This window comes from Pleurodeles waltl, chromosome 4_2 (assembly GCF_031143425.1).
Source record: "Pleurodeles waltl isolate 20211129_DDA chromosome 4_2, aPleWal1.hap1.20221129, whole genome shotgun sequence".
NCBI classification, from domain to species: Eukaryota; Metazoa; Chordata; class Amphibia; order Caudata; family Salamandridae; genus Pleurodeles; species Pleurodeles waltl.
The window spans coordinates 345,823,107-345,850,452 of record NC_090443.1 but is presented as its reverse complement, the minus strand read 5'-3'; the positions used below and the strand labels follow the sequence as shown (position 1 = coordinate 345,850,452).

The 27,346-nt window shown below is 47.5% G+C and overlaps 1 protein-coding gene across 2 annotated transcripts in view; it reads right to left on the bottom strand.

Annotated features, from left to right (window-relative positions):
* LOC138292690 (cytochrome P450 2D15-like) overlaps window positions 1-27,346 on the bottom strand; it is a 389,602-nt gene that overhangs the window by 134,252 nt on the left and 228,004 nt on the right. For both annotated transcript variants that reach the window (XM_069231411.1, XM_069231412.1), the window contains exon 5: window positions 6,913-7,086. In XM_069231411.1, coding sequence (XP_069087512.1) covers window positions 6,913-7,086 — 174 coding nt within the window. The remainder of the gene's footprint in view (window positions 1-6,912; window positions 7,087-27,346) is intronic.

The following is a 27,346-nucleotide window of genomic DNA, read 5'->3' as shown; positions in this document are numbered from 1 at the left end:
TGTTGCAGGTATTAGGTCTACCCACACATGTGAGGTACCATTTTTATTAGGGGACCTAGGGGAACACAGAATAGAAGAACAAGTGTTATTGCCCCTTGTCTTTCTCTACATTTTTTCCTTCCAAATGTAAGACAGTGTGTAAAAAAGACACCTGTTTGAGAAATGCCCTGTAATTCACTTGCTAGTATGGGGTCCCTGGAATTCAGAGATGTGCAAATAACCACTGCTCCTCAACACCTTATTTGGTGCCCATTCTGGAAATACAAAGGTTCCTTGATAACTATTTTTCACTCTTTACATTTCACCAAATGAATTGCTGCATACCCGGTATACAATGAAAACCCATTGCAAGGTGCAGTTCATTTATTGGTTCTGGGTACCTAGGGTCCTTGATGAACCTACAAGCCCTCTATATCCCTGCAACCAGAAGAGTCCAGCAGACTTAACGGTACATTGCTTTTGAAAATCTGACATGGCAGGAAAAAGTTACAAAGTAAAACATGGAGAAAAATGGCTGTTATTTTTTCATCTCAATATTTCTTTATTTCAGCTGTTATTTTCTGTAAGAAAACCTTGTAGGATCTACACAAATGACCCCTTGGTGAGTTCAGAATTTTGTCTGCTTTTCAGAAATGTTTAGCTTTCCGGGATCCAGCATTGGTTTCACACCAATTTTCGTCACTAACTGGAAGAAGACTAAAAGCACAAAAAATAGTAAAAATGGGGTATGTCCCAGTAAAATGCCAAAATTGTGTTGACAAATGTGGTTTTCTGATTCAGGTCTGCCTGTTCCTGAAAGCTGGGAAGATGGAGATTTTAGCACCACAAACCCTTTGTTGATGCCATTTTCAGGGGAAAAAACACAAGCCTTCTTCTGCAGCCCTTTTTTCCCATTTTCGCTGTATTTTGGCTAATTTCTTGGTTTCCTCCAGGGGAACCCACAAACTCTGGGTACATCTAGAATCTCTAGCATGTTGGAAAAAAGGGACGCAAATTTGGCGTGGGTAGCTTATGTGGACAAAATGTTATGAGGGCCTAAGTGCGAACTGCCCCAAATAGCCAAAAAAAGGCCTGGCACCTGGGGGGGAAGACCTGGCAGCAAAAGGGTTAAACTACTGAACGGATTTACACCCAATAAGAAAAAGGGCACTCTCTGGACAAAGAGCTACCTTTGTGCCACATTTGGTGTAATTCCATCCAGCGTTTTGGGCTGTAGTCATGTCTAAAATCTCCATGGGAATTAAAATGGGAAACTCACTTTTTTACCCCCCCTACTTCACTGCCCTTGCTAGATGGATCACCCTGAAACTTTACATGCAAAACAAGACCCTTGGGCACACAAGATATATATATATATATATATATAATATATATATATATGTTAGAAATGGGGTCTTTGGTTGGCAGTCAGGTTACCCCATGTCCAAGCAAGGACCCTCACTCTAGTCAGGGTAAAAGAGAATCACCCTCAGCTAACCCCCACTCTCCCCCTTGGTAGCTTGGCACGAGCAGTATGCTTAACTACAGAGTGCTAGGTGTAAAGTATTGGTACAACACAGTCAGTAACTTAATGAAAACACTACAAAATGACACAACACAGGTTTAGAAAAATGGAAAATATTTATCTAAACAAAAAAAGACCAGAACTACAAAAAACCACAATACACAAGTTATCACTAAAAATGCAAAAAGAGTCTTCATGTCATTTTAAACACAGCGCTACTGCTGTTAGCGTGAAAATGTACCTTGGGTGCGTCAATAAGAACCCCGCATGGGCGAGTGTGCGTCAAAAAGGGCTTGTGATGCGTCAATTTCACTCATGAGCGAGACCTTGCTTCGTTTCCCCTTTAGTTGGGGTGGTGTGCGTCGTTTCTTCTCTCCGCAGTAGAGCGATGCGTCGATCCAGACACGCCCAGCGGTGTTTGCCTCAGAAATTCAGCCGCACGATGGTCAGAAAACCACACAGTGCGGGTTGCTATCTCACCAGCCTCCGTCAGGATGCTGTGCGTCGTTTCTCCAGCCGCGGGCGTCGATCTTCCGGTCGCGTTGCAGGCAAGTGTCGATTGTCAGCCACGAAGCCGGCGGCGCGCCGATTTTTCAGCTGCAGATCGGAGTTGCATCGATCTTTTCCCCGCACAGCAGTCTATGTGTGGATTTCTCACTCTTGGGCTGCCAGCTTCTCTTCTCAGGGTCCCAGGAACTGGATGGGCACCACTTGGCAGAGTAGGAGTCTCTCCAGAGGCTCCAGGTGCTGGCAGAGAGAAGTCTTTACTGACCCTGAGTCATCAAACAACAAGAGGCAAGCTCTAAATCAAGCCCTTGGAGATCTTCACAAGAAGGAAGGCAACACAAAGTCCAGTCTTTGTCCTCTATCACAGGCAGAAGCAGCAACTGCAGGCTAGCTCCTCAAAGCACAGTCACAGGCAGCTCTTCTTCCTCAGCTCTTCAGCTCTTCTCCAGGCAGAGGTTCCTCTTGGTTTCCAGAAGTGTTCTAAAGTCTGTGGTTTTGGGTGCCCTTCTTATACCCATTTTGCCCTTTGAAGTAGGCTTACTTCAAAGGAAAATCTCTCTTGGTTGTGAAATCCTGTTTTGCCCAGGCCAGGCCCAGACACACACCAGGGGGTTGTAGACTGCATTGTGTGCGGGACAGGCACAGCCCTTTCGGGTGTTAGTGACCACTCCTCCCCTCCCTCCTAGCACAGATGGCTCATCAGGAAATGCAGACTACACCCCAGCTCCCTTTGTGTCACAGTCTAGTGAGAGGTGCAACCAGCCCAACGGTCAAACTGACCCAGACAGGGAATCCACAAACAGGCAGAGTCACAGAAAGGGTTTAAGCAAGAAAATGCTCACTTTCTAAAAGTGGCATTTTCAAACACACAATCTTAAAATCAACTTTACTAAAAAATGTATTTTTAAATTGTGAGTTCTGAGACCCCAAACTCCACATGTCTATCTACTCCCAAAGGGAATCTACACTTTAATCATATTTAAAGGTAGCCCCCATGTTAACCCATGAGAGCGACAGGCCTTGCAACAGTGAAAAACAAATTTAGCAGGACATATGAAACACGTTACTATATGTCCTACCATAACTATACAATGCACCCTGCCCAGGGAGCTACGTAGGGCCTACCTTAGGGGTGCCTTACATGTAAGAAAAGGGAAGGTTTAGGCCTGGCAAGTGGGTACACTTGCCAAGTCGAATTTACAGTTCAAAACTGCACACACAGACACTGCAGTGGCAGGTCTGAGCCATATTTACAGGGCTACTAATGTGGGTGGCACAACCAGTGCTGTAGGCCCAATAGTAGCATTTGATCTACAGGCCCTGGGCACCTCTAGTGCACTGCAATAGGGACTTACTGGTAAATCAAATATGTCAATCATTGATGAACCAATTGCATACAAATTTTGTATAGGAGCACTTTAGCACTGGTTAGCAGTGCCCAGACTAACAAAAACAGCAAAATCAGAGTCCAGCACACATCAACAACCTGGGAAACGGAGACAAAATGTTAAGGGAGACCTCGCCAAGGATGAAAAGTCTAACTATATATATATATATATATATATATATATATATATATACATATACATATATATATATATACATATACATATATATATATATACATATACATATATATATATATATATACATATATATATATATATATATATATATATACATATATATATATATATATACATATATATATATGTATATATATATATATATATATGTATATATATATATATATATATATATATATATATATATATATATATATATATATATATATATATCCTAGTGGCAGTCACCACTAGGTAGTTATAGTTAGGACTATGTTTCCATTAAAAAAAGCTTTTTTTGACTTGGCCATATCTTTGACACCATTTGACGAATCTATCTTAACTACATTTTCAAAAAATGTGTTGCGGTCATTCTTGTTGCACTCAGAAAGTTTCGGGGTGATCCGTCAAGCGGGGCCATGAAAAAGAGGAGGCAAAAAAGGTTGTGTTTCCCATGTTAAGTCCCATAAAACCTTTAGACATGTCTACAGCCTGAACCACTGGACGGATTTGGCAGAAGGATAGCTTTCGATACACAGATTGTGCTTTTGCTTATTGGGTGTAATTCTGTTCAGTAGTTTTTGAGAAATTTAGGATAATCCAAATTTGTATATCTCTGGCCACTTGGTATTCGCAAAAAAAGATGAGCTCGTGCAGGGAAATGCACAGCTCTGATTGGCTGCCAACACTTCAACAAGGAAGTGTTGGCAGCTGTTTGGAGACGCGGCTTCAGCTGAGTCTCAAAAAAAAGAAAGAAGAAAGAAAAGGGGCCAGAGTACTGTTATTTTAACCCCCTTGCCCTGGTGCAGGGGTTTCCCAGGGCTCCCACCAAGAAAAAGCAAACATAACTCTGCTTTCTGCAAACGGGTGCTGCCAAGCAGCTCCAGCTTACAGAAAGCTGAGTTTTCATCTGTTTCTCTGCACAGAAATATGCGTGCAGGGAAACAGATGAAAATATTGCTCCTGCAAGCAGGGAGCTACTATTTCAAGCAGCTCCCTGCTTGGAGGAGCAATGCTGGCTCCTGCAGGAGTCAGGAGCTGGGTGGGACTGTGGGGGTCTTAAGGCTCCCCCAGCAGTCCCACCAAATTTTAAAATAAAATAAAAAATCAAGGTGGAACTGCAGATTTGCAGTTCCACCTTGAAAATTAATTAATGGAGACCCTTAAGGAACAATCACATTGACAAAGTTACAAGCACACAGGGTCAATGGAGACATTTCCTAAGTGTCCTTTACACAGTTGTAGTGTGGGAGATGCACTATACATTTATCCAATGAGGTGGAATTTACTAATTAGCCAGTAGAAATTACTCCAGTTGTTTGGATATTTAGCACAAAAAGAGGGCATCTTGTTGGATAAATACACATGGCAGGATTCATTCTGGTACACTGGTCATTTTACAGAAATTAAATCTCAGCGGCAAGCACTTACAGATACAAACAAAACAGATGCCCACATTGAAGATCCTGTAGTACTAATCAGCCTAACTTTGTGTGCATGGCCAAGGCAAAGAAAGTGTGTTTTCTCTGCATTTCCACCCTGAAAAGGTATCTATAATCCTTGATGGAGGTGTGTGCATACTTGCCTTTTTTGAGGGCAATCTCTCATTTGCTGACCATGACGAGTGGGTTCTTTCTTGTCAACTGCTGCTGAGACCCAACCCTGGGTTGCACACGGCCGAAGGCCATGTGCAATGCAGGGTTGGGTGATAATGGGGGTTGGCCGCAGGCCAGGCCCTCCAGCCAACCTCCAACATGCACAGCCGAAAGTCGTGGGCGACATGGGGTTGGGTGATTATAGGGGGTTGGCCGCAAGGACTGGCTGCAGGCCAGGTCCTATTGCTAACCCCCAGCGCGACGATGGGGTTGGGTAATTATACGGGGTTGGCCTTAGGGAATGGTAGCAGGCCAGGCCTGTGGCCAATCCCCGCCACACATGACCAAAGGTCGTGCGCAACGAGGGAATGGGTGAATATAGAGAGATGGCCCAGGGACTGGCCGCAGGCCAGGCACTACTCCCAACTGGAGTCATGCACGCCCGAAGGCTGTGTGCCACACAGAGTTGGGTGATCGTAGGGGTTTGGTCACAATTCACCTGTTAGAGTTATGTCTAGTAACTATAACTCGTGCCCTTGCCATGCACTGCTAATTACCCCACAAATTACAGCACTCATTATATCTTTGATAACATCATTGATAATATTAGTGTAATATTTGCAGTATACTTTTTCACAAAAGAACTGTGTTATAGTTACCTTAGGGCATGAGTTATAGTTACTTGAGATAACTCTAACAGGTGCTTTTCTATGGTTTTGTATGTTTAAAATGTGAGCCTAACTATAACGTCCCCGTAACCTTTGTGCTTTTTTAAGTGAATATATATATATATACATACACATATATATATTTTGAACTAAAACACAGTATAAACACGGACAAGGCATGGAAAAACACAATACATTGAACACAACAGTACAGTAAATGCAATGCAAATGTTGCACAGCAAGGATAACGTGCATTCACTATGAGAATGGAGTTATCATATTGCATCGTTGGACACACTGAGACATGATAAAACATACTGTTCTTAAAACCAGGGCGCATATCTAAACATGTTATGCTATGCTCATGCGGTTCTATTTGTGAAAGGTAATGTTTATGACTCTAGGAATAAGCCTAGAACAACCTGAAACAGGTAAGGGACAACATAATTCAATACTAATATGATATTCGATGTTGGTTGGCTTTTGGCTACTGTTTTTAACTCTGAAGGACACAGACAATGTTTACTCAAATAAAGGATGATTAACCATTCCTGCATACACTAAATACTTTGCATCATCTTCATTTTGTCAAAGATGTGTTTAAGCCTAAGTGTTCCTATACATGAGAATAAGATAACAAAACAATTTACACAATAGAATCAAACACTTCTTAGGTACCTGAAAAACAAGGGACATTGTCTTGAAGTTCATGCTTGTATATATGCATACAGTGAAGGCATGCCATCGTCAGTGATGCCCATGGGCATGCCAGGGCAACCACCTAAGAGCGCACATGGCACAGAGTAGACCAAAAGGGTCCCAGGATCCAGTAAGCTGGCTAATCAACAGTGTGATGGACTGCTGCGCAAGGGATGCCAAAGAGAGGAAGTTTAGAAATGGATAAAATTATAATAGGTGGTGCATAGGGGTGTGCTTGCAGTAATAGTAAAAGTACTGAATAAGCACTGTTGGCATTCTGTATACTTAAACACAATAAACAGCCCAGTAATATAACATAAAGGTGGGGCTTATTTCTAGTAAAAAGCAGATCCATGTCAGAGTTCATTCCTTACCTTCTCCACTTCCTCCAAGAAGGCATCAATGAAGTCCCTCTTCAGGTTTGGGTCCCAGGTCGCTTTATGCTCTGTGATGATGCCCCTCAGGAAGGTAAAGATATTGTCTTGCGCTCTGAAAAGTTCAGATGCCACTCCAGGGACATGGATCAAGGTAGGGATCACATTTGTCAACTGAAAGCCACAATAAGAAGAAATAGTTATGCTGAAAGAACTGTAGTGGAATTTTCACAATGCCATTCTCACTGCATACTAATGAAAAATACCAGGGTTCTATTGAGAATTAGTCAATGGCTCCTCGACTTGGACATTACAGTGAATATTTTTCACCGGATTAGCTGTTTATATTGTTGCATACCAGCACACTGAAAACAGTTCCTACAAATATAATAGTTAAGTAGAACACTCCTCTTCTGTCGCATAATACTCATATTCAGTGTGGGCAGTAAGTCACCAAGTGAGGTTTGGACCACTTGTTCCTCAAAATTATTCCTAATACTAGAGAAAAATAAGTGGAACCACTCAAGTTGAAAATTTCATTCAGGTGCTCAGGAACACTGAAAACATAGTCACATTATTCATCCAAATATCCTTTTATTGATTTGAGACAGCCAACACATATTTTGCCCCTTACATGGTTGAAAACCTGAGGCTTTCTCAAGGCTGTAGGATGAGAAAAACAGGAAATCTGGTTTACAAATGAATTTAATAGATACAACTTGTTACCAATTCCCTTTGTGAAAAAACTGAGGCAATTAGCTGAGGTTAAGGAGCACCCAGTGAACAAATTCGGTGAAATTTCAAACATACTGAATTACATATCAGATGGTTACTCCATGTGATACAGAATAATATTGCCAAAAGAACCTAAGTCATGCGTGAATCTCTTCCGTAGCAGCTCCAGGCTTAGGGGGAGGCATGCATGGTGGTGGCATATGGATTTATAATCGTGCATTGTGGAAACAATAACTAAACGCTATAAAGACAAAAGACCAAATAAACAAAGAAATTAAATCTGGAATGCAGAGCAATATTGCAGTTGATATATTTAACAAGTGATAATTTGTGGATCAAATCCCAGAACTTGTCTCGGGCAAAAATAACTGACAAGCTAGAACATGCGTGGATAGGACATGAAGCTGGACCAGTTTCAATATAAGAAAAGTTAAGTGCAAGGTGTAGCAGTGGAGAAATGAAAAATTGAAAAAATGAAAAAGTGAATGAAAAGACCCCGCACAGAAAGTGACATGCACCAATGTTGTACAAATCAACATTATCTTAAACAGTGGAGTCCCTTGGTAAAATCTTTCAAGCGTCCCATCAAAAGTAGCAAGTATTTCATCCAAGTCACGTCTAGAAAATATATATATAATGTGCATCAAATCAAAAATGCTCTAATAGACATCTCTGCACTTACAATTAATACCCATATGAAGAATACATTATGAATGGTACAATTTAAAAGTCGAAAGGTCAGTCCCATGGTGTCAAAGAGCAGGTACAGACACAAGACATATAGGGCCTCATTAAAAGTTTGACAGTCTTTTGGGAAGACAGTTGAGGTGGCGGCCGCCAAAATACTGCCATATTGGTGGTAATCCGACCGCTGTATTAAGAATCACACTGTGAAGACCACCAAAATTCAGCCAAACATCCGAAACCACCAGGACACTGGAGGGCAGGAAAGAGGCGGTCCCACCACCAGCACCGCCAGCCTGACAAAAATCCACCCACCAGATTACAAGACGCAAATCACCAGAGCGGTTCTTCCATGGCGGAAAACCATTGGCGGTGCGAACTGCTGCGGTCAGAACACATATCAGTCAGAACACCACACCACATTGGAAAGTTTGAATACCCCACACCTGACACACACCCACACACCCGACACACCTACTCACTGCACTCTATAAGACGCCCCTACACAACCCACAATCCTTTGCAACAAAACACCACTCAGATACCCAGAGAGTAGGCCATATTATAGATATAGCACCATTACACAATAGGCACACATACACATCACACTCAGCACACACCCCACATCAGCACAACTAACACAATACACACATCACTAGCACACACAATTGGCGACAACCGTCTCACCCTCACAATGCAGCACCCACACCTCACCAATTACTCAACACTACACCCTTACACTCACAACACCCCCACACACCGTCTACACAACCACTACCAAGTCACCACAAAAACACCCACGTTTCACTGATGATGAGTTGAGGGTCATGGTGGATGAAATTGTCAGGGTAGAGCCACAACAGTTTGGAGCACAGGTCCAACAAACATCGATTGTCCGGAAAATGCAGTTGTGGCAAAGGATAGTCAACTGTGTCAACTCAGTAGGCAGCCATCCATGCACAAGGGAGGACATCAGGAAGAGGTGGAATGACCTCAGGGGGAAGATGCGTTATATGGCATTACGCCAACAGACTGCAGAAGTTTGGGGGTGGGCCCCTACCTTCTCCCCTACAGTTCACATCATGGGAGGAGAAGGTCATAGACATACTGCATCCTGAGGGCCTTTCCTGCATGCTTCCCCACCACCCAAATACTTCCTAACTAACCAAATGTCCCACTACACCTCCCACCTAATCACCTAATGCCCCTCTCCTGCATGCCACCACTCCACTCAGCCCAACTGCCCTCACAGCACTTGGCAATGGCAGGTTAACTACTGGCTAATCATATCACTACAACTCCCAGAATGCACTAACCCATTTTTGTGAAAACCTGGAATGTGCACAACACATCACATGTAATGCATGTACAACTAACGTACTGGCTACACCATCTAGATTGTTCTGGTGAGGACCTGTACATGCTAACGACAGCAATGCAATGGCACACTCACAATAGCAAACGAAGCAAAACACAGCTACAGCTGACTGACCATTCTTAATGGCCACAGATCAACTATCCCAAACCAGAAATAAACTGACCTGGGTTGTAAAGTAAGATGGCTGAGTCGATGCACATGCACAACATCTAGATAAAGAACCATTAACCTTGCATACTCACATACTGTGTTCTCACTAGGACACCATTGTGCATTGTGCAGCTTTAACATGTGACATCTACCAAGCCTGACTATTCACTAGGTAATAGAGGTGAACAGTCATGACAATTATCAAACAAAACCAGATCCCATCTGCAGTGTAGTCTGTACCAAACTTGTGTGACAGCTCCCAACATGGAGTATAGAAATCAAGTCACAGAGTTGTATGTGCAGAGTCTATCAATGTAATTGCAGGGAATCATGTAAAGCCACTGTCTCCATCTCACAAAGAGGTAACCAAACACACTTTGTAACCTGAACTCTGTTTCACACTTCCTTGACCGGTAAACCTATTGCCACCAAGGTGAGGATATCTGAAACTGTCAGCCCCCTTCAGGATGAAGGCCCCTGTGAGGACAACACGCCTGGATGTCTGGAAATGATGAACAACCTAGCCCATCAGTCAACGACTCCCTGCCTCACCCTGCCCACATCAACCCCCCACCCCTCACCATCCATATCATATGCACCCAAATCACAGGCAACCATTTGCCTCCAAGCCTGTGTCCCAAAGACTGTTCAATCAATTGTGTTCCCCACAGTACAGGGACCTGAGTCGAACCTTGACATCCCTGACAATGAAGGACCTGCTAGCCCTGGGAGTGGGCACACCGTGCAGGGGCACAAGCACCTGGGGGTAGGGTGCCGTGGAGAGATGATGTGGGCCAGAGGATGGGGCCTCAAAGGGACTCCACTGACCAGGAAACCATCTCCCAAGTCCTGGAGCATACCAAAGTTCCCAGGACAGGATCGGCCAAATAATCACCATGCTGGGGGAAAATCAAAGGTTGCAGAGGGAATACCACCAGGAAGTCATGCAGCAGTGGCAGGCATATCATTCCACCATGGCTACCATACAGGGTTGCTGAGGGACATCAATACACCATCAGGCACCTTCCACTAGCAATGTAACATCTGCCCCATCTACATCTGTGGCATATAGTGGAATGGAGGCCCTTGCAGGGGAACCACATGCCTCAGACACCCCTCCCTCTGTAGCTGAAGAACACCCCCTGCAAACGTGGACGTCCATCCAGACATCCGGTTGGAGCAGATGCCAAGACCAAACCCATTGCCAGTAATTGAACCTCTCCTGATTTGACACCCTGTAGTCTGTTTTGAGGCATAACTCATTTTTCCCATGGTATACGGACACTGGATCTGTGTAACCAACTGGTGTAGCAGCTTCTGTGATGAATCCATCTACCATGACCTCACTCATCACCTTCATTTTCATTTATGCACTTTTAGTTTGACCTGTAGTATTCTGATATGCACAATAAGTCACAAGTGAACACAGCTACTGTATATGTGTCTTCTATAATACGTCAACAATTGCCATGCTTGCCAACTGTGATCTGGTCATGCCCCCCTGCATGGAATGGCCAGTGTAATGGTAATCAGATAGAGGCTCCCTCAGCAGAATACCTGTCCCCCCTCCCTCCGCTTTCCCGCCGCCACCTCCTGCATGCCCCCGCCCCGGCTCCCATTCGTCGCCCCACTCCCGTCCCCCACCCCCAGCTGACCCCTCCCCCCCCTCCTCCCTCTTATGGCGGCTGCTGCGCGACAGTGGTAGCGACCCTTGACCCAAGGGTAGGTCGCTGCCGCTGCAGCTCCTCCAGCTCCTCCAGCCCAGGTTCCCGAGACCTCCTAGCAAGCCCAGCTACCTCGGAGTAAGTACCCCCCCCACCGCCCAGCCCCTTGCCCTGCCCCGCACTACTCACCCTCTCTCCTGCTTCTTTTCTTCTTCTCTGTTCTTCCTCTGCGCTCTTCTTCTGTAGTCTTCTTCTGTACTCTTCTTTCCCTCCTGCTCCCCGTCTTCTGTCTTCATCTGTGTGCTTCTCTCTCTCTCCTTTGCACCACGACCTGCGTGTGCCTCTTCTTCTCTGTCCCTCTTCCTGGCTCTTTCCTCTGCTGCTCGTCGCTCCTCTTCTTCTTCACCTTCTTCTGTATTCTTCTGTCTTCTGCGCTCCTCTTCTTCACCTTCACCTTCTTCTGTATTTTTCTGTCTTCTGCGCTCCTTGTCTTCTTTACCTTCTTCTGTACTCTTCTGTCTTCTGTTCTTCGGCTCCTCTTCTTCTTTACCTTCTTCTGTGGTCTTCTGTCTTCTGTTCTTCGGCTCCTCTTCTTCTTTACCTTCTTCTGTGGTCTTCTGTCTTCTGTTCTTCGGCTCCTCTTCGGCTCCTCTTCTTCTTTTACCTGCTCCCTGGTTCTTCCCGCGCCTGTCCACCTGCTCCTGTCTCGTCTCTCTCCCTCACTCGCCTCCCCCTCTGTATCACCCCTATCTACCTATCTCTCTATCTGTCTCCCTCACTCACCACCTCCTCCTATCTACCTATCTCTCTATCTTTCCCCCTTACTCGCCACCCCCTCTGTAACCACCCCTATCTTCCTATCCTTTCACTCTACCTCTCACCCTCACCCGCCTTTACAACCCCCCTCCCCTATCTTCCCAACCTTCCTCCTATCTCTCTTCCTAAACTCTTCCTAAACTCACCCCCCACCACCCTTAACCCCCCTCCCCATCTTTTCTCCCCTCTACCTGTCCCCCCTCCCTCTGCTTTCCCGTCGCCACCTCCTGCACGCCCCCGCCCCCCAGCTCCCATTCGTCGCCCCACTCCCGTCCCCCGCCCCCAGCTGACCCCTTCCCCCCCTCCTCCCTCTTATGGCGGCCGCTGCACGACAGTGGTAGCGACCCTTGACCCAAGGGTAGGTCGCTCCCCCTGCCGCTGCAGCTCCTCCAGCTCCTCCAGCCCAGGTTCCCGAGACCTCCTAGCAAGCCCAGCTACCTCGCAGTAAGTACCCCCCCCCACCGCCCAGCCCCTCGCCCTGCCCCGCGCTACTCACCCTCTCTCCTGCTTCTTTTCTTCTTCTCTGTTCTTCCTCTGCGCTCTTCTTCTGTAGTCTTCTTCTGTACTCTTCTTTCCCTCCTGCTCCCCGTCTTCTGTCTTCATCTGTGTGCTTCTCTCTCTCTCCTTTGCACCGCGACCTGCGTGTGCCTCTTCTTCTCTGTCCCTCTTCTTGGCTCTTTCCTCTGCTGCTCGTCGCTCCTCTTCTTCTTCACCTTCTTCTGTATTCTTCTGTCTTCTGCGCTCCTCTTCTTCACCTTCAACTTCTTCTGTCTTCTGCGCTCCTCGTCTTCTTTACCTTCTTCTGTACTCTTCTGTCTTCTGTTCTTCAGCTCCTCTTCTTCTTTACCTTCTTCTGAGGTCTTCTGTCTTCTGTTCTTCGGCTCCTCTTCTTCTTTACCTTCTTCTGTGGTCTTCTGTCTTCTGTTCTTCGGCTCCTCTTCGGCTCCTCTTCTTCTTTTACCTGCTCCCTGGTTCTTCCCGCGCCTGTCCACCTGCTCCTGTCTCGTCTCTCTCCCTCACTCGCCTCCCCCTCTGTATCACCCCTATCTACCTATCTCTCTATCTGTCTGCCTCACTCACCACCTCCTCCTATCTACCTATCTCTCTATCTTCCCCCTCACTCGCCACCCCCTCTGTAACCACCCCTATCTTCCTATCCTTTCACTCTACCTCTCACCCTCACCCACCTCTACAACCCCCCCTCCCCTATCTTCCTAACCTTCCTCCTATCTCTCTTCCTAAACTCTTCCTAAACTCACCCCCACCACCCTTAATCCCCCCTCCCCATCTCTTCTCCCCTCTACCTGTCCCCCCTCCCTCCGCTTTCCCGCCGCCACCTCCTGCACGCCCCCAGCTCCCATTCGTCGCCCCACTCCCATCCCCCGCCCCCAGCTGAACCCTCCCCCCCCTCCTCCCTCTTATGGCGGCCGCTGCGCGACTGCGCGACTGCGCAGCGGGTGCGCCAAAGGCAAGCCCGTCTGCGCCTGTCCGCGCCCGTCCGGCGCCCAGCGCCACGACCCCTGGTCCTCAGCACTCCCAAACCCCGCTGCACCGCTACGACCCCACCACCCTCCACGCCCTCAACCCAGGGCGCTTCAGCACCTGCTTCCAAGCCAACCCGAAACGTACCCATGGACCTTTCGCATGTCACACCTGCAAACGTATCTTCCACCACGAAACTACCACGACCACCAGCCCACGCGCCATCAACCACCTCAAATGCATCCTGGTCAACGCTCGATCCGTCCACAAGCACGCCGTTGAACTCTGGGACCTCCTGGACTCCACAGCACCAGACGTCGCCTTCATCACGGAGACCTGGATGAACGCCTCTTCGGCCCCCGACATCGCCATAGCCATCCCCGAAGGCTACAAGATTTCCAGGAAAGACCGCACCAACCAAGTAGGAGGAGGAATCGCCATCGTCTTCAAAGACTCCATCAGCGTCACCACCTCCACCGAAGACACCCCCCTCGCCGCCGAGCACCTGCACTTCCAGATCCGCACTGACCCCAGGACCACCCTCAGAGGATCACTCATCTACCGCCCCCCCGGACCGCGCGCCCTTTTCAGTGACTACATCACCGACTTCATCTCCCCGCACGCCCTCGCCTCGCCAGACTATATCCTCCTCGGCGACCTCAACTTCCATCTAGAACAGAGCAACGACCCCAACACCACCGCCCTGCTCGACAACCTTGCCAACCTCGGCCTCAAGCAACTGGTGAACACCCCCACCCACATCGCCGGACACACGCTTGACCCCATCTTCTCCGCCAGCAAACACGTTTCCTTCAGCCACGCCTCCGCTCTACACTGGACCGACCACAGCTGTGTCCACTTCACCTTCCGATGCGAGACCCGCCACCTCCGCACTCAACCCATCCCTCGTCGACAGTGGAACAAAATCCCTGAAGAACAGCTTTTCTCCACGCTCATCGACAACCAACCTACCTTCACCACCGACCCCAACGACGCAGCCCTCAGCCTCGCGAACTGGATCACCAACTGCGCAGACAACCTTGCTCCCCTCAGACGCCTTTCAAGACAGGCCAACACCAAAAAACCTCTCTGGTTCTCTGACACCCTTAAAGAATCAAAGAAAACCTGTCGCGCCCTCGAGAAAGCCTGGCGTAAGGACCACACCGCTGACAACATGACCGCCCTCAAGAACGCCACCCGCGAACACCACCACCTGATCCGCGCAGCCAAAAGGAATTTCTTCACTGATAGACTGGACAAAAACAGCCACAACAGCAGAGAACTCTTCAGCATCGTAAAAGAGTTCTCCAACCCCAACGCCAACGCCATCACGCCCTCACAAGACCTGTGCAACTCCCTCGCCACCTTCTTCCATCGTAAGATTACCGACCTTCACGACAGCTTCGGACACCAGACCCAGCCGACCAACACTGAACCCACACCCCCAGCCATCACCCTCAACGCCTGGACCCACATCAACACAGAAGAAACCAAAATCACCATGAACTCAATCCACTCCGGGGCCCCCTCGGACCCCTGCCCACACTTCATCTTCAACAAAGCCGACGACATCATCGCCCCACACCTCCAGACCATCATCAACTCCTCTTTTTCGTCTGCTACCTTCCCCGAAAGCTGGAAACACGCCGAAGTCAACGCCCTACTAAAGAAACCTACGGCTGACCCATGTGACCTGAAGAACTTCCGCCCCATCTCGCTCCTCCCCTTCCCTGCCAAAGTCATAGAGAAGACCGTCAACAAGCAGCTTACCAACTTCCTTGAAGACAACAACCTTCTCGACCCCTCACAATCAGGATTCCGAGCCAACCACAGCACTGAAACCGCCCTCATCTCAGTCACAGACGACATCAGAACCCTGATGGACAACAGTGAAACAGTCGCCCTCATCCTCCTCGACCTCTCGGCTGCCTTCGACACCGTCTGTCACCGCACCCTAATAACCCGCCTCCGCTCCACCGGGATCCAAAGCCAGGCCCTGGACTGGATCGCCTCCTTCCTCTCCAACCGCTCTCAAAGAGTCTACGTCCCACCTTTTCGCTCAGACCCCACCGAGATCATCTGCGGCGTCCCTCAAGGCTCCTCGCTCAGCCTGACACTCTTCAATCTCTACATGAGCCCCCTCGCCGACATCGTACGCAAGCACAGCATCATCATCACCTCCTACGCCGACGACACTCAACTTATACTCTCCCTCACCAAGGACCCCGCCAGCGCAAAGACCAACCTGCAAGATGGTATGAAGGACGTCGCAGATTGGATGAGGCTCAGCCGTCTGAAACTGAACTCAGACAAAACGGAAGTCCTCATCCTCGGCAACACCCCGACCGCATGGGACGACTCCTGGTGGCCCACGGCCCTTGGCACCGCACCGACCCCCTCAGACCACGCACGCAACCTCGGCTTCATCTTGGACCCTCTTCTCACCATGTCCAAACAAGTCAACGCCGTGTCCTCCTCCTGCTTCCTCACCCTCCGCATGCTCCGTAAGATCTTCCGCTGGATCCCCGCCGACACCAGAAAGACCGTGACCCACGCCCTCGTCACCAGCCGCCTGGACTAAGGCAACACTCTTTATGCTGGGACCACCGCAAAACTCCAGAAACGTCTGCAACGTATTCAAAACGCCTCCGCCCGCCTCATCCTCAACATACCCCGCAACAGCCACATCTCCGCCCACCTGAGACACCTGCATTGGCTCCCCGTCAGCAAAAGGATCACCTTCCGACTTCTCACCCACGCACACAAAGCCCTCCACAACGAGGGACCAGAATACCTCAACCGACGCCTCAGCTTCTACGCCCCCACCCGTCTCCTCCGCTCCACCAGCCTCGCTCTCGCCGCTGTCCCTCGCATCCGCCGCTCCACAGCGGGTGGGAGGTCCTTCTCCTACCTGGCGCCCAAGACTTGGAACACCCTCCCCACCAGCCTCAGGACCACCCAGGACCACTCCGTATTCCGGAGACTCCTCAAGACCTGGCTCTTCGAGCAGCAGTAACCCCCTTCCCCCTAGCGCCTTGAGACCCGCACGGGTGAGTAGCGCACTTTATAAATGTTAATGATTTGATTTGATTTGACAACAGAAATGTCACAGTACAGATGTCAGGGAGATTGAAATCCAAGGCAAAACCATAGTATAGTGAGTATTCTAATCTGCAAATAGAGCATGACAGAGAGTACTATCAGGATGGAAGGCATGGTGGCATACAATTCACATATACAGGTCATAGAAGTCATGCTCATGGTAAACTACCTACAAAGCAGGGGCACCCAGATTGGACCTATATATCACCAGGTACAGGCTCTTCCCAGACCCATACCATAGCTACATAATCACATATCCCAAGGGACCCACAAAGAACATCACTGAGGAACCCAGTACTTTAACCATACACTAACATAGGCCCCATACCTGTAGGATTGCATCTTGGACAGCAATGTCATAATTCAAACACAGCTAGGTGCCATGGGCTTCACCCTTTGTGAAGCCAGAGGCCATGATCCAATCATCACACATGGGCACAAACTTCAACTGACACGTAATACACCATTTCACATCCCCCCCAACCCCACTGGTATAGGAAAGGTCTAAGCAGTCAAAACCTCACTTGTATGAAGGAAGTACTAACAAGGTACCATCCCACTGTAACTACATCCATTTTACCAGCTATCTATCAGGTACACCTCTCATGTCTGTCAGCAATTACCATTGGCTACTGACAATGAAAACCTCAAGCCATAGGTTGCAGAGCCAAACACGAAATAACAATTTCAGTGATTGGAAGTAAAAGAGAGTAGGAGAATGCAAGAAACATACCTCAATATTGAGTAGTCCATTACAGAAGCGTATGTTGGGATCAGATGTAACAATATATGATATAGCAGACCATACTGTACTGCACACTTCACAGTCTATCAGTCTGCATCCACAACTCACACATAGGCATTGGAGTTCATGACACCCCCACTGATGAATCAAGTCAGGAGGTGTAATAGCAGCCATCTACTTCAGGTTGTGCACATCAAAAGATCCACTTCACATACTTGTATGTCAGTGGAAGTACTGATTGATGAGATCTGCCCTAGAGTCACCTGCTCCTTCTTCCTCTGGCTCGTCATCACTTGCCAAATAAGCATTACCAGCTACTTGTCCAGCTGCCTCCCCCTCATCTGCTATTAATGGTATCTGACGTTTCAGGGCTAGAATGTGAAGCAAGCAGCAGGCAACGATTATTTGGCATACCTTGTGGGGAAGTACAGGAGGGCTCCTCCAAATCGGTCCAGGCACCTGAATTTTGCCTTCAGGAGCCCAAATGTTCGGTCAGTTACACGCCTTGTCCTCCCGTGGGCCTCATTGTAACGGAGTTCCCCTGGTGTGACTGGGTACCTCACTTGTGTCAACAGCCAAGGACGGTCTGGATAGCCTGAGTCACCTGTGAACAAAATGATAGAACAACTCATAAATAGTTCGTGCCACTGGCTATAATTTGATGATAGGAGACATAACACACAAACACACACTACAAAGCAAAACTACCTAGCAGCCAGGCCCTCTCTGTTTGTAGTCGTGCCATCAGATGTGGGACACTGCTATTCATCATGATGTAGGAATCATGCACAGATCCTGGAAACTTGGCTGTGACTTGTGAGGTGTACTGGTCTGCCAGACACACCACCTGCATGTTGATTGAGTGGTAGTTCTTCATGTTCCTATACACCTGTTCATTGGCACTGGGAGGGACCAGAGTTACATGGGCACCATCAATGGCTCCTACCACATGAGGAATGTGTCCCATCTCATAGTCTGCCTTCACATAGGCCAAATCTGCTCGTTGTGGAAAACTGATGTAGCTGTCCAGGTGTTTCCGCAAAGCGCACAGTAGATCCTTCAACACCAGACTGAATATGGGATGAGCCATCTCTGCTGTTAAGGTGACAGTATTCTGAAAAGACCCTGTGGCCAGGAAGTGTAGCACTGACAAGACTTGAAAAATGGGTGGTGTGCCATAGGGATTGCGAATGGCAGGCATCAGATCTGGCTCCAACTAAGTACAAAGATCCATGATGGTATGACGATTCAGACGATATGTCTGGATGACATGCCTTTCCTCCATGGTTTCCAGGTCTACTAGTGTACGATACACTGGTGGTTGTCTCACTCTCCTCATGGCAGGATAACTATGTTGAGAGATGAGAACATACTATAAGGAATGCAGTATGCACACATCAGTAACACAGTGTATATTACCTGACACCTAACATCTGTGGAGGATGCGTAGCACTTCTGACATATACAGTACAACCCATAGATATGCACCTCATTCAGCCTCATTGCTGCACATTGGCTAACATGTAATTGGGATTGTACATATGAAACTAATGTTAGTGTACATGTGTGTAAGACTTAGCTGTCCTGCACTAATCACACGTTTTGGATTCTACCAATATCTACCCATGGCCTATGTACCTCAGAGTAGCTTTACATAGTTCTCACCATACATACTCCCTCTGCACAACCATGATGGCACTACATACGGGTACACATCATTTTGGGGGAGAAAGTGATTGATGCAGATAAGCAAAAACATCCATCAATGATGTGCCCAAAAAGGAAGGTGTCTGACCTACAGTAGTGGACAGTTGGAAGTGACCTAAGTCCGCCAGCGGAAGTTGTCATGGCGTTAGGCGGTCGCAACTGCCATGCAACTTGCCATTGGTTAACATTGCTGCCTTTGGCAGTTTTGGCCAATGACCATGACCGCCGTCGGTGACGGTCCTGTACGTGGCCTCCGTGACCGCCATTTTCTGCAGTATTGCTCACTTGACTGCTGACACTGCTTCCAGCAAGACCTCCACGATGTGAGCTGCTGTGTACTGCCTCTAGGAGCCATCATGCTATGTCCTGCAGGTGACAGGGCCCCTGCCTTCACTCTGACCTTGATAGGCTAGTGGAGGAGGTCCTACACCTGTATGGAAAGATGTGGGGCACTAGAGGAGCATGTGAGCCCAATGCCCTTGTCATGTGTGATAGGTGTTGTGTGTCACGCTGCATCGGGCATGTGAGCTTGTGAGGGTGTAGATCCATGCAGATGGCATAATGTGAAGGCATGTGAGCAGAGAGGATGGGTATGTATACCTACTTGCTGTGACTTATGTGTACTGACCACTCCTGATAGTATGGTTCATGTGTACATAACTTTCTCCTTTTGTCTGCGTAATCCATGCAGGTCAACGCCCATCAGAAGAAGTGGATTTTGGTTGCCATCGCCAAGCAAGTGCGGACCCTGGGGGGTCCATAGCCGGCGGAGCACCTATTGTAGGAAGCGGTGGGAGGACCTGAGACACTGGGCCAGAAGACAGCTGAGGCCCAGCTGTAGAAGTCCTCCCAATGAGAGAGGGGTGCCCGTCGGACCCTGACCCCCCTAATGTCCCGCATTTTACCAGTGGCCTACCCTGAGGTGGATGGGCATTTGAGGGCAGCACAGCAGCCACAAGGGGGTAAGTACTGATTGTATCCTTGTACTTGGCTCTGGTAGTGTGGTGTTTGCTGTCACACTTTGGCAGCTGTAACACTGTAGTAGGTGCTACATGTATGTAGACTAGTGGGAATTCATAGTACTCACATTGCATGACTAATAGATGGAGATATGGCATTAAGGTTGGCCATGTGTACGTTTAGATCACCTGTGTCAAGTATACTTTTGACTGCATGTGGAGATGCACAATTGGCATTGCCACATGTGTGACTCCACCCAGCCATATATATGTATGTAAGCTGCTGTATCATCCTACCCATCTAGTATTTCCAAGTCCATACATCTGAATATGTGACTATGTAGCTCTAAGGTGTCAGACCACTCCCATTGGTGCAGATCACCTGTATTTGCTTCTGAGTGCCTGACATATTTGGTACAGGGCCTAGTTACCTTTTGTCCTGTTACAGGTATTGACACAGTGCGAGGCTGGCATCTCAACCAGTCAACAGATATGCCAGTATAGGACTGTACACATGGGTTTGTGGAGGTGTCCCCATTGTCCCTTTATATTCATACAATGGGGTATGTGAAGGTTGTAACGGAAGGACATCCAACTATAAAAAAAAGTGGTTGTGGGTCACTTCTTACTTTGAGATGTTATGGTTTGGCTGAACCACTTTTTGTCATGGAGGTGTTGTTGTTGTGGGATATGTTGTAAGTGCAATGACAGTCGTGTAGGTCCATGTGTACATCATGTGTATATATCTTTTCAGTCGTATATGAATGTTGTCTGGACTTAGGTACAGGTAATCACATGTCAGGAATGGTGTGAATTATTTGGTTTACTCATTTTGTCATGTCATGGAACTGTATCTGCATGTCAAGTGGAATGTTATGTGCCCTATTATAATTTAGGTGGCTGGCATTTGTTTAGTTGTTCTTAGACTGCTCTCTGTGATTGTCAGTGGATGTCTCATGTGTGCTATGTAGGCCACTGTAGCTGTACATGCATGTATGATGTGATGTGGTGTATCTTTGTATAGTTACTGCAGATAGTCCTCTGGGATTTGGTATATGTGGTGACATGGCTGTTCCCCATATATGGATTCTAAACATCAGATGGCACCTGTATAGGACTGCCACATGTTGTGTCTTCATCAGAGATTGCATCCATTATGGCATATACGTACAGAGGGTTCAGCTAGGCATGTGATTGGAATGGTAGGTGCTATGTCGTCTGTGAAAAGAGTTGTTTTTACTTGCATGGGACATAACTTATCGACATGGACTGGTCCGGTGTTGAATCGGAACATGCATAATATGGTGTGATCAGTCAATTGCTGTTCCTAAAGGTATTAGGAGTATGGAAAATTATTACCAGGATTAGGATGGATTTTCAGCTTTAGCCAGGGCATGATGAGCAAGCTGACATAGATTTACAGGTGATTTGATGGAATGCTCCAGTTGTGCTACCTTACATGGATTATGATGTCGGTGAGAGAGATGACCTAAAGGAGTGGATAGAAGTAACATGTGACATGATGTAGGATCTGTGGTTTCCTACATGGGATTGCCTAGCCAGGAGATGTATACCTACAGTCGTGCATGTTGCAATGTGTGTATGTGAAGAATGTGATGACCCACTTTCTCCCTCTCTATCTCTCTCTCTATTTGTGTGCATCAGCAGGCGAAGGAGACAGGGCACAGGCGAGTGGGGATGCTGCTGGCCACGGGACCTGAAGTGCTGATACCATCGACAGCGAGGGACCCGGTGGCCTTGAGGGCAAGAGTAGTGGCACGGGAGAGACAAGATCATCATCATCATCCTCGGAATCCTTCTCTAGTGGACATTCCGTGGCAGTGGTGGACCCATCTGGGACCACCCTATCACCAACTTTATCCACCACACCCCTTACTACCCCCGCCTTCCCTGTAACTCCCCACCCAGTTGTCCATGCCCGCTCAACTAGGACTGCCCCTGTGAGCCCTGCTGCCCTCAGTGAGGAGGCTTTTGACCTCCTGAGGTCGATCTCTGTGGGTCAGTTAACCATCATGAATGCCATTCAGAGACTGGCAACTCAAGTCTAGCAGAGTAATGCGTTCCAAGAAAAGGCATTCACGGTGTACTGGCTGGCCTACAGAGGTCCTTTCAGGCTCTGGCCTCCACACTGACGGCAGCCAGTCACCCTTTGTCTTCCGTCCCCACTCCTCCTTCCTCTTCCCAATCCGAAACCCCTCTTCACCGACCCAGCCAAAGCACACAAGCATGCATCCACCTCAGCATCCACAAACTGCTGACAAACACAAGCACCACAAGCGCCACCGGCATGCACACAAACAACACCCACCTGGACAAACACCAACAGTCACTACCTGCACTGACTCCCCCACCAACCCCAGGATCACAGACACAACACCGGACACACCTGCAGATACCACACCAGCATTCACCGATCCAGCCACAACTCCTATCTTACCCACAGTCAGCACATTAGCAGACCTTCAGACATCTACCCCAGCCACCACATCCACAGATACCACAACTACAAACACACCTACATGCAGCACATCCACTATCCCTACAGTCACCAACCCAACAGACAGTCACCCATCCACCATGGCATCTCCAAGCACCTCCACCCACCCTTCTTCCAAGACATGTAAACCCCCACACTCACCCACCCAACAGACACATACCCACAAGCATACCTTGCACACACATGCACCCAAGACATCCACCCCCCACCTCAGACAACCACTCCCTCTCCCTCCACACCCAAACACTTTTGCTATGACCGTCTCTGTGTGTCTAAGAAATGTTTCCTCTTGGAGGTGAACCTTTTCCCTACTCCTCTCCCACCCCTTGTGACCCCCAAACCTAAGCCCAAACCCCCCCTCTGCCACCTCCTACACACATACATGTATGAGTGTGTGTGCATGAGGCTGTCTGTGAGTGTGCTTGTCAGTGTGGGGTTACATGTGTGTGTCGCCCTCCCCACCTGTTCCGGTTGTGTATGTTGTGTGTGCGTAGGTACATTGGGATTTTGTAATGGTGAAAGGTAAGTGTGTGAACTCACAGTTGCTGTCATCGTCACTGGTTCCGGAGTCGTTGCGCTTGCAGGAGCAGCAGGAAGACGTGTAGTTCAGGTTCCATGGCAGCTCCAGACGGGTCTGTGTTCCTGCAGGTGAGTTTCTCCTTTTACAGAGTTGGTGTCTGCCAGGGTTTCCGTGGTGGTGCAACCGCGGCAGAAACATTGGTGGTGTGCAGCCTCGTAATCTGTCCAGCTGGAACATGGCCTCCACCGGCCTGCAGGTAACTGCAGACGTCCTGACCTCAGTGGCGGTGCTGGCGGTGGATTGGCTGTATTCTGTTGGGAATACCGCCATGGTCATAAGTTGGAAGTCTTCTCTGCCAGCCTGTTGGCGGTACGACTGCCACTGCCAACATGACGGTCATGAGACTGCCATACCAGTAATCACCCCCATAATCTTAGTAAGACTGGATAAGAAGTGACGTAAACGTATTGAGAGTATACATCTGGAAGGTAGGGAAAAAGATTGGATAGTATTCCTAATGTAATACTTAGATAGTGGAATCATAGGTCAAAAAGAGGTCGGAAACCCATGCTCAAAGTATAGAGAAAATTATCATTCCCACTTATGGGGGACTGGATCCATATATTGCATTGCGGGACCCAGTCTCATTCACAATTGTAGCCGGGGCATTATTATTGCTCTAAGGAACGCTCAAAAAAGCGCCACACGGGGTCACAAATAGAAACAAGTCGCAGTGAGGCACTAGGTAGACAATGTGTCTCGAATAGATGCCCATACTCTTTGTAACACGGACCAGGGTACAGATATACCATATGTTAAAGTATACTAATACCCGACAAAGACAGGAAGGAGCCACCAAGCGGGCAGTTTTGTACATATACGTGCATGAGCGTATAAAGTAAGAACAGGGCTAAAAAAGGCACGCAAAGCTGCGTGAATCAAAGCCCTGGACTGCTTGAGAAAACAAAATACATTAAAAGTGAATGATCAAGGCGGGGTAACTCATAGCCCAAAGCAGCCAAGTGTAAGCAGACAAAATGACCGATAGGAATAAAAAGGACAAACAAAACTTATATAGGTCCCAGGCTAAATCCCGTGTGAAACTGCAAAACCTGACGGCATTGTGGTCGGGCGCCCGCCCTATCGAGAGTCTGGTCTTTTATCCAGGGTCTACAAAGTCCTACCTCAGTTTCAATAGACCGACTAAAGGGGCAAGATCACGTACATGCATGGTGCTGCCATCTTGAGGTAAACATCCAGATGTTAAACAAAGGTCAAGGTCTCACCTGGAAAGGATTTGTATGGGCGACAGGATAAGAGTTCCTCATATCTTCGGTAAAAATCCATTACCTAGTTGTCATCTGGGAAATGGGTGTGGTAAAAGTTGACCCAAACAATGTAACACTCAAACCTGGGATTATAACTATTGACAACAGTGCCATATTCAGAGAATATGTAACTGGTGAAATTAAATTGGGTAAAGGGATAAGGGAAACCGCTAACTTGAAATATCATTAAAGGCATATAACTGGGATAATATTGTTGCCGGAAAAAGATGAGTGTGTCAAAGCACTTGCTGGGGTTCTGATCGAAAAATGGTAGATGTCTGTGGCTTAAAACAACGTAATCAGGTCCATTAGGGAGAAAGGGGGGGTCCTAATGTGATATTCTTATATTAATATCAATTAAGATAAAAAGAGTAGATTGGTTGCTGAAATGAGAACCAAGAGATTTAGAGGAAAATTAGAGCATTAGTAAAGGAGATCATATGCAGGTTGCATGCAGATTTGTAAATAATATCTTTTCCTTAAGATTTCGTAACAGACAATCAGGCATTTCTCAGAGCTACTCAATGTTTCCAATCACACAATATCTAGTGTGGCCAAGAGCGTTGCACTGAGAGGATTAAGAGGGGAATGCAAAGGTAGTGAGGGCATTAGTATAAGAGATCGGATGCAGGTTACATACAGATTGTAATTAATGTCTTTCCCTTAAGATTTCATAACAAACAATCAAGCATTTGTCTGAGCTACTCAATGTATTCAACCAAAAACAAATCGTAGTATCCCCAGGAGCATTGCAACTGGTATATGAGCCTGGGTTCCGATCCTTAAAAGGGTCTCCAGGGTCTGGAGGAACTATAAATGGAACTGTGAAGGGAAAAAGGCAAAAGGCAAAAAGGTCCAAGGGAGCGTCCTTAGGCAGTCACTCCATTACATTTCTGACGAGCTGTGAGTGATCTGTGTCAGTAAGGTCAGAGCCAATAATGCTATTCTGCATCTTTGTTCAAGCCATGTTGCACTGTATTGAAACGGATGATGAGGTTACTTTCCTGTTTTCGAAGTTTGTTGTAGTTGGACTCTCACTCCTTAGCGAGACTGCTGGTTTATGGGCGGCAGCACTTTTCTTTGTAGGCGACTAAGTCACTCCTACAACAAGTAGCAACTGTCGGCCCAACCCTCCCGGCTCAAAAGCAGTACCACACCAAAACTCAGACAGTAAACGGGATTTCTGGCAGCCTCACGCATGGACTTTAGATGCGTCTTCTCAAGGGAGTCATGGTGAAATGGAAATTACTGTTTTCTCTCTGTAATAAACATAAGATATGAAATTCCTAACAAAGAAAGCCTAATCTCTACCCTAATGAGAGATAGGTGTGATAAACCCTAATCTGCCAGTAGCATGTCCATGAAAAGCGCCCCCTCAGCCCTTGTTACCTTGGAATGAGGTCTCTAGGTCAGACTCTGTGGAGACACAAAGGCTGAGTTCTGCAGCAAGGTGACGTGCAGCATACATGGCATCTGAAAGGAACCCCTTCAATGACCTTGTCCATTTGAGGTGTATTTATGCGGCTCATGTAGGATCCCTGAAGCAGGTATGTTCCTAAACAACTGATAATGTGGCAGACTTGTGTTGGCAATTACATAAACAATTCCTAACAAGTGCGCATTGTGTTCCTGTCAAACGTAAGTGAGAAAGGGGCATGATGACAATACCTACCTACATCACTGATAATGACGCCTTTTCGGAATGGCAGTGATAAGCAAAAACAAAACATTTCTTATAAAATGTAGGCAGCTGCAAAGTGCTAAAAGAAATACTGTAATACATGTAATAAAACAGAGCATGATAAGTTGGTAGAAGGTTACTTAGTAAAAAGGGCACCAGACCTGCAAGCAGATGGCTAAACTAACTCCTCTGCCCAGTGGGGAACTAAAATTGATTCCCCACACCCTCCTCATTGTTGGAACAGGGTTGCTAATTCCCTAGCGAGGGTGCACGAGTCCATGTCTAAAACTGCTCTGAACTAAAAGCCTGAAATCTAAGCTAAAACATACAAAATCAATATTATGTCAACCATGACAAACAAGGCAGGCCAAACACGAGCTGAATTGATACAGCAATTTGGTATCAGATTTTATATTTTTGAAAAAAGGCAGGGGTCGAATTTCAACAATATGTGTGGTCCTGTAGTAAGTCACCGAAAACAGTAGTGCATCCAGGAAGGGCTCCACATCAGCAGATGACAAATCAATCACAAGATTTGCAGAAGGATCCATGGAGCAGAAGTGCGCAGAAGCTCCAGATGCCAGATCACCCACGTAGGCAGCACCATCCATTGTTCCACATGTTGAAGGAGGCAAGTAGTTCACAAGCGATGGCTCACAAGTGGTCTCGCAAAGCAACCTCAGTCTCATGGAGCACGACCGTGAACAACCCTCATTGGGAACATAAACAGTTCCTTGTGCACAGGAGGCACTGGCTGTACAGCAAGACACACTATCGGCGTGCATTGAAAGAAGCACCAGATGCAATGAAAGACAGGTTGCAAGCATCATAGGACTGTCTGGAATGATAATGACCAATCATGCTCCAGTTCTTCCAGCAAGGGAGCGCTAAAGTATTGCATCATGCGGTCACAACACAGCTGGGTTGGGGTAGCTCCATCACTCCACTTAGCTGAGAAAGCACAA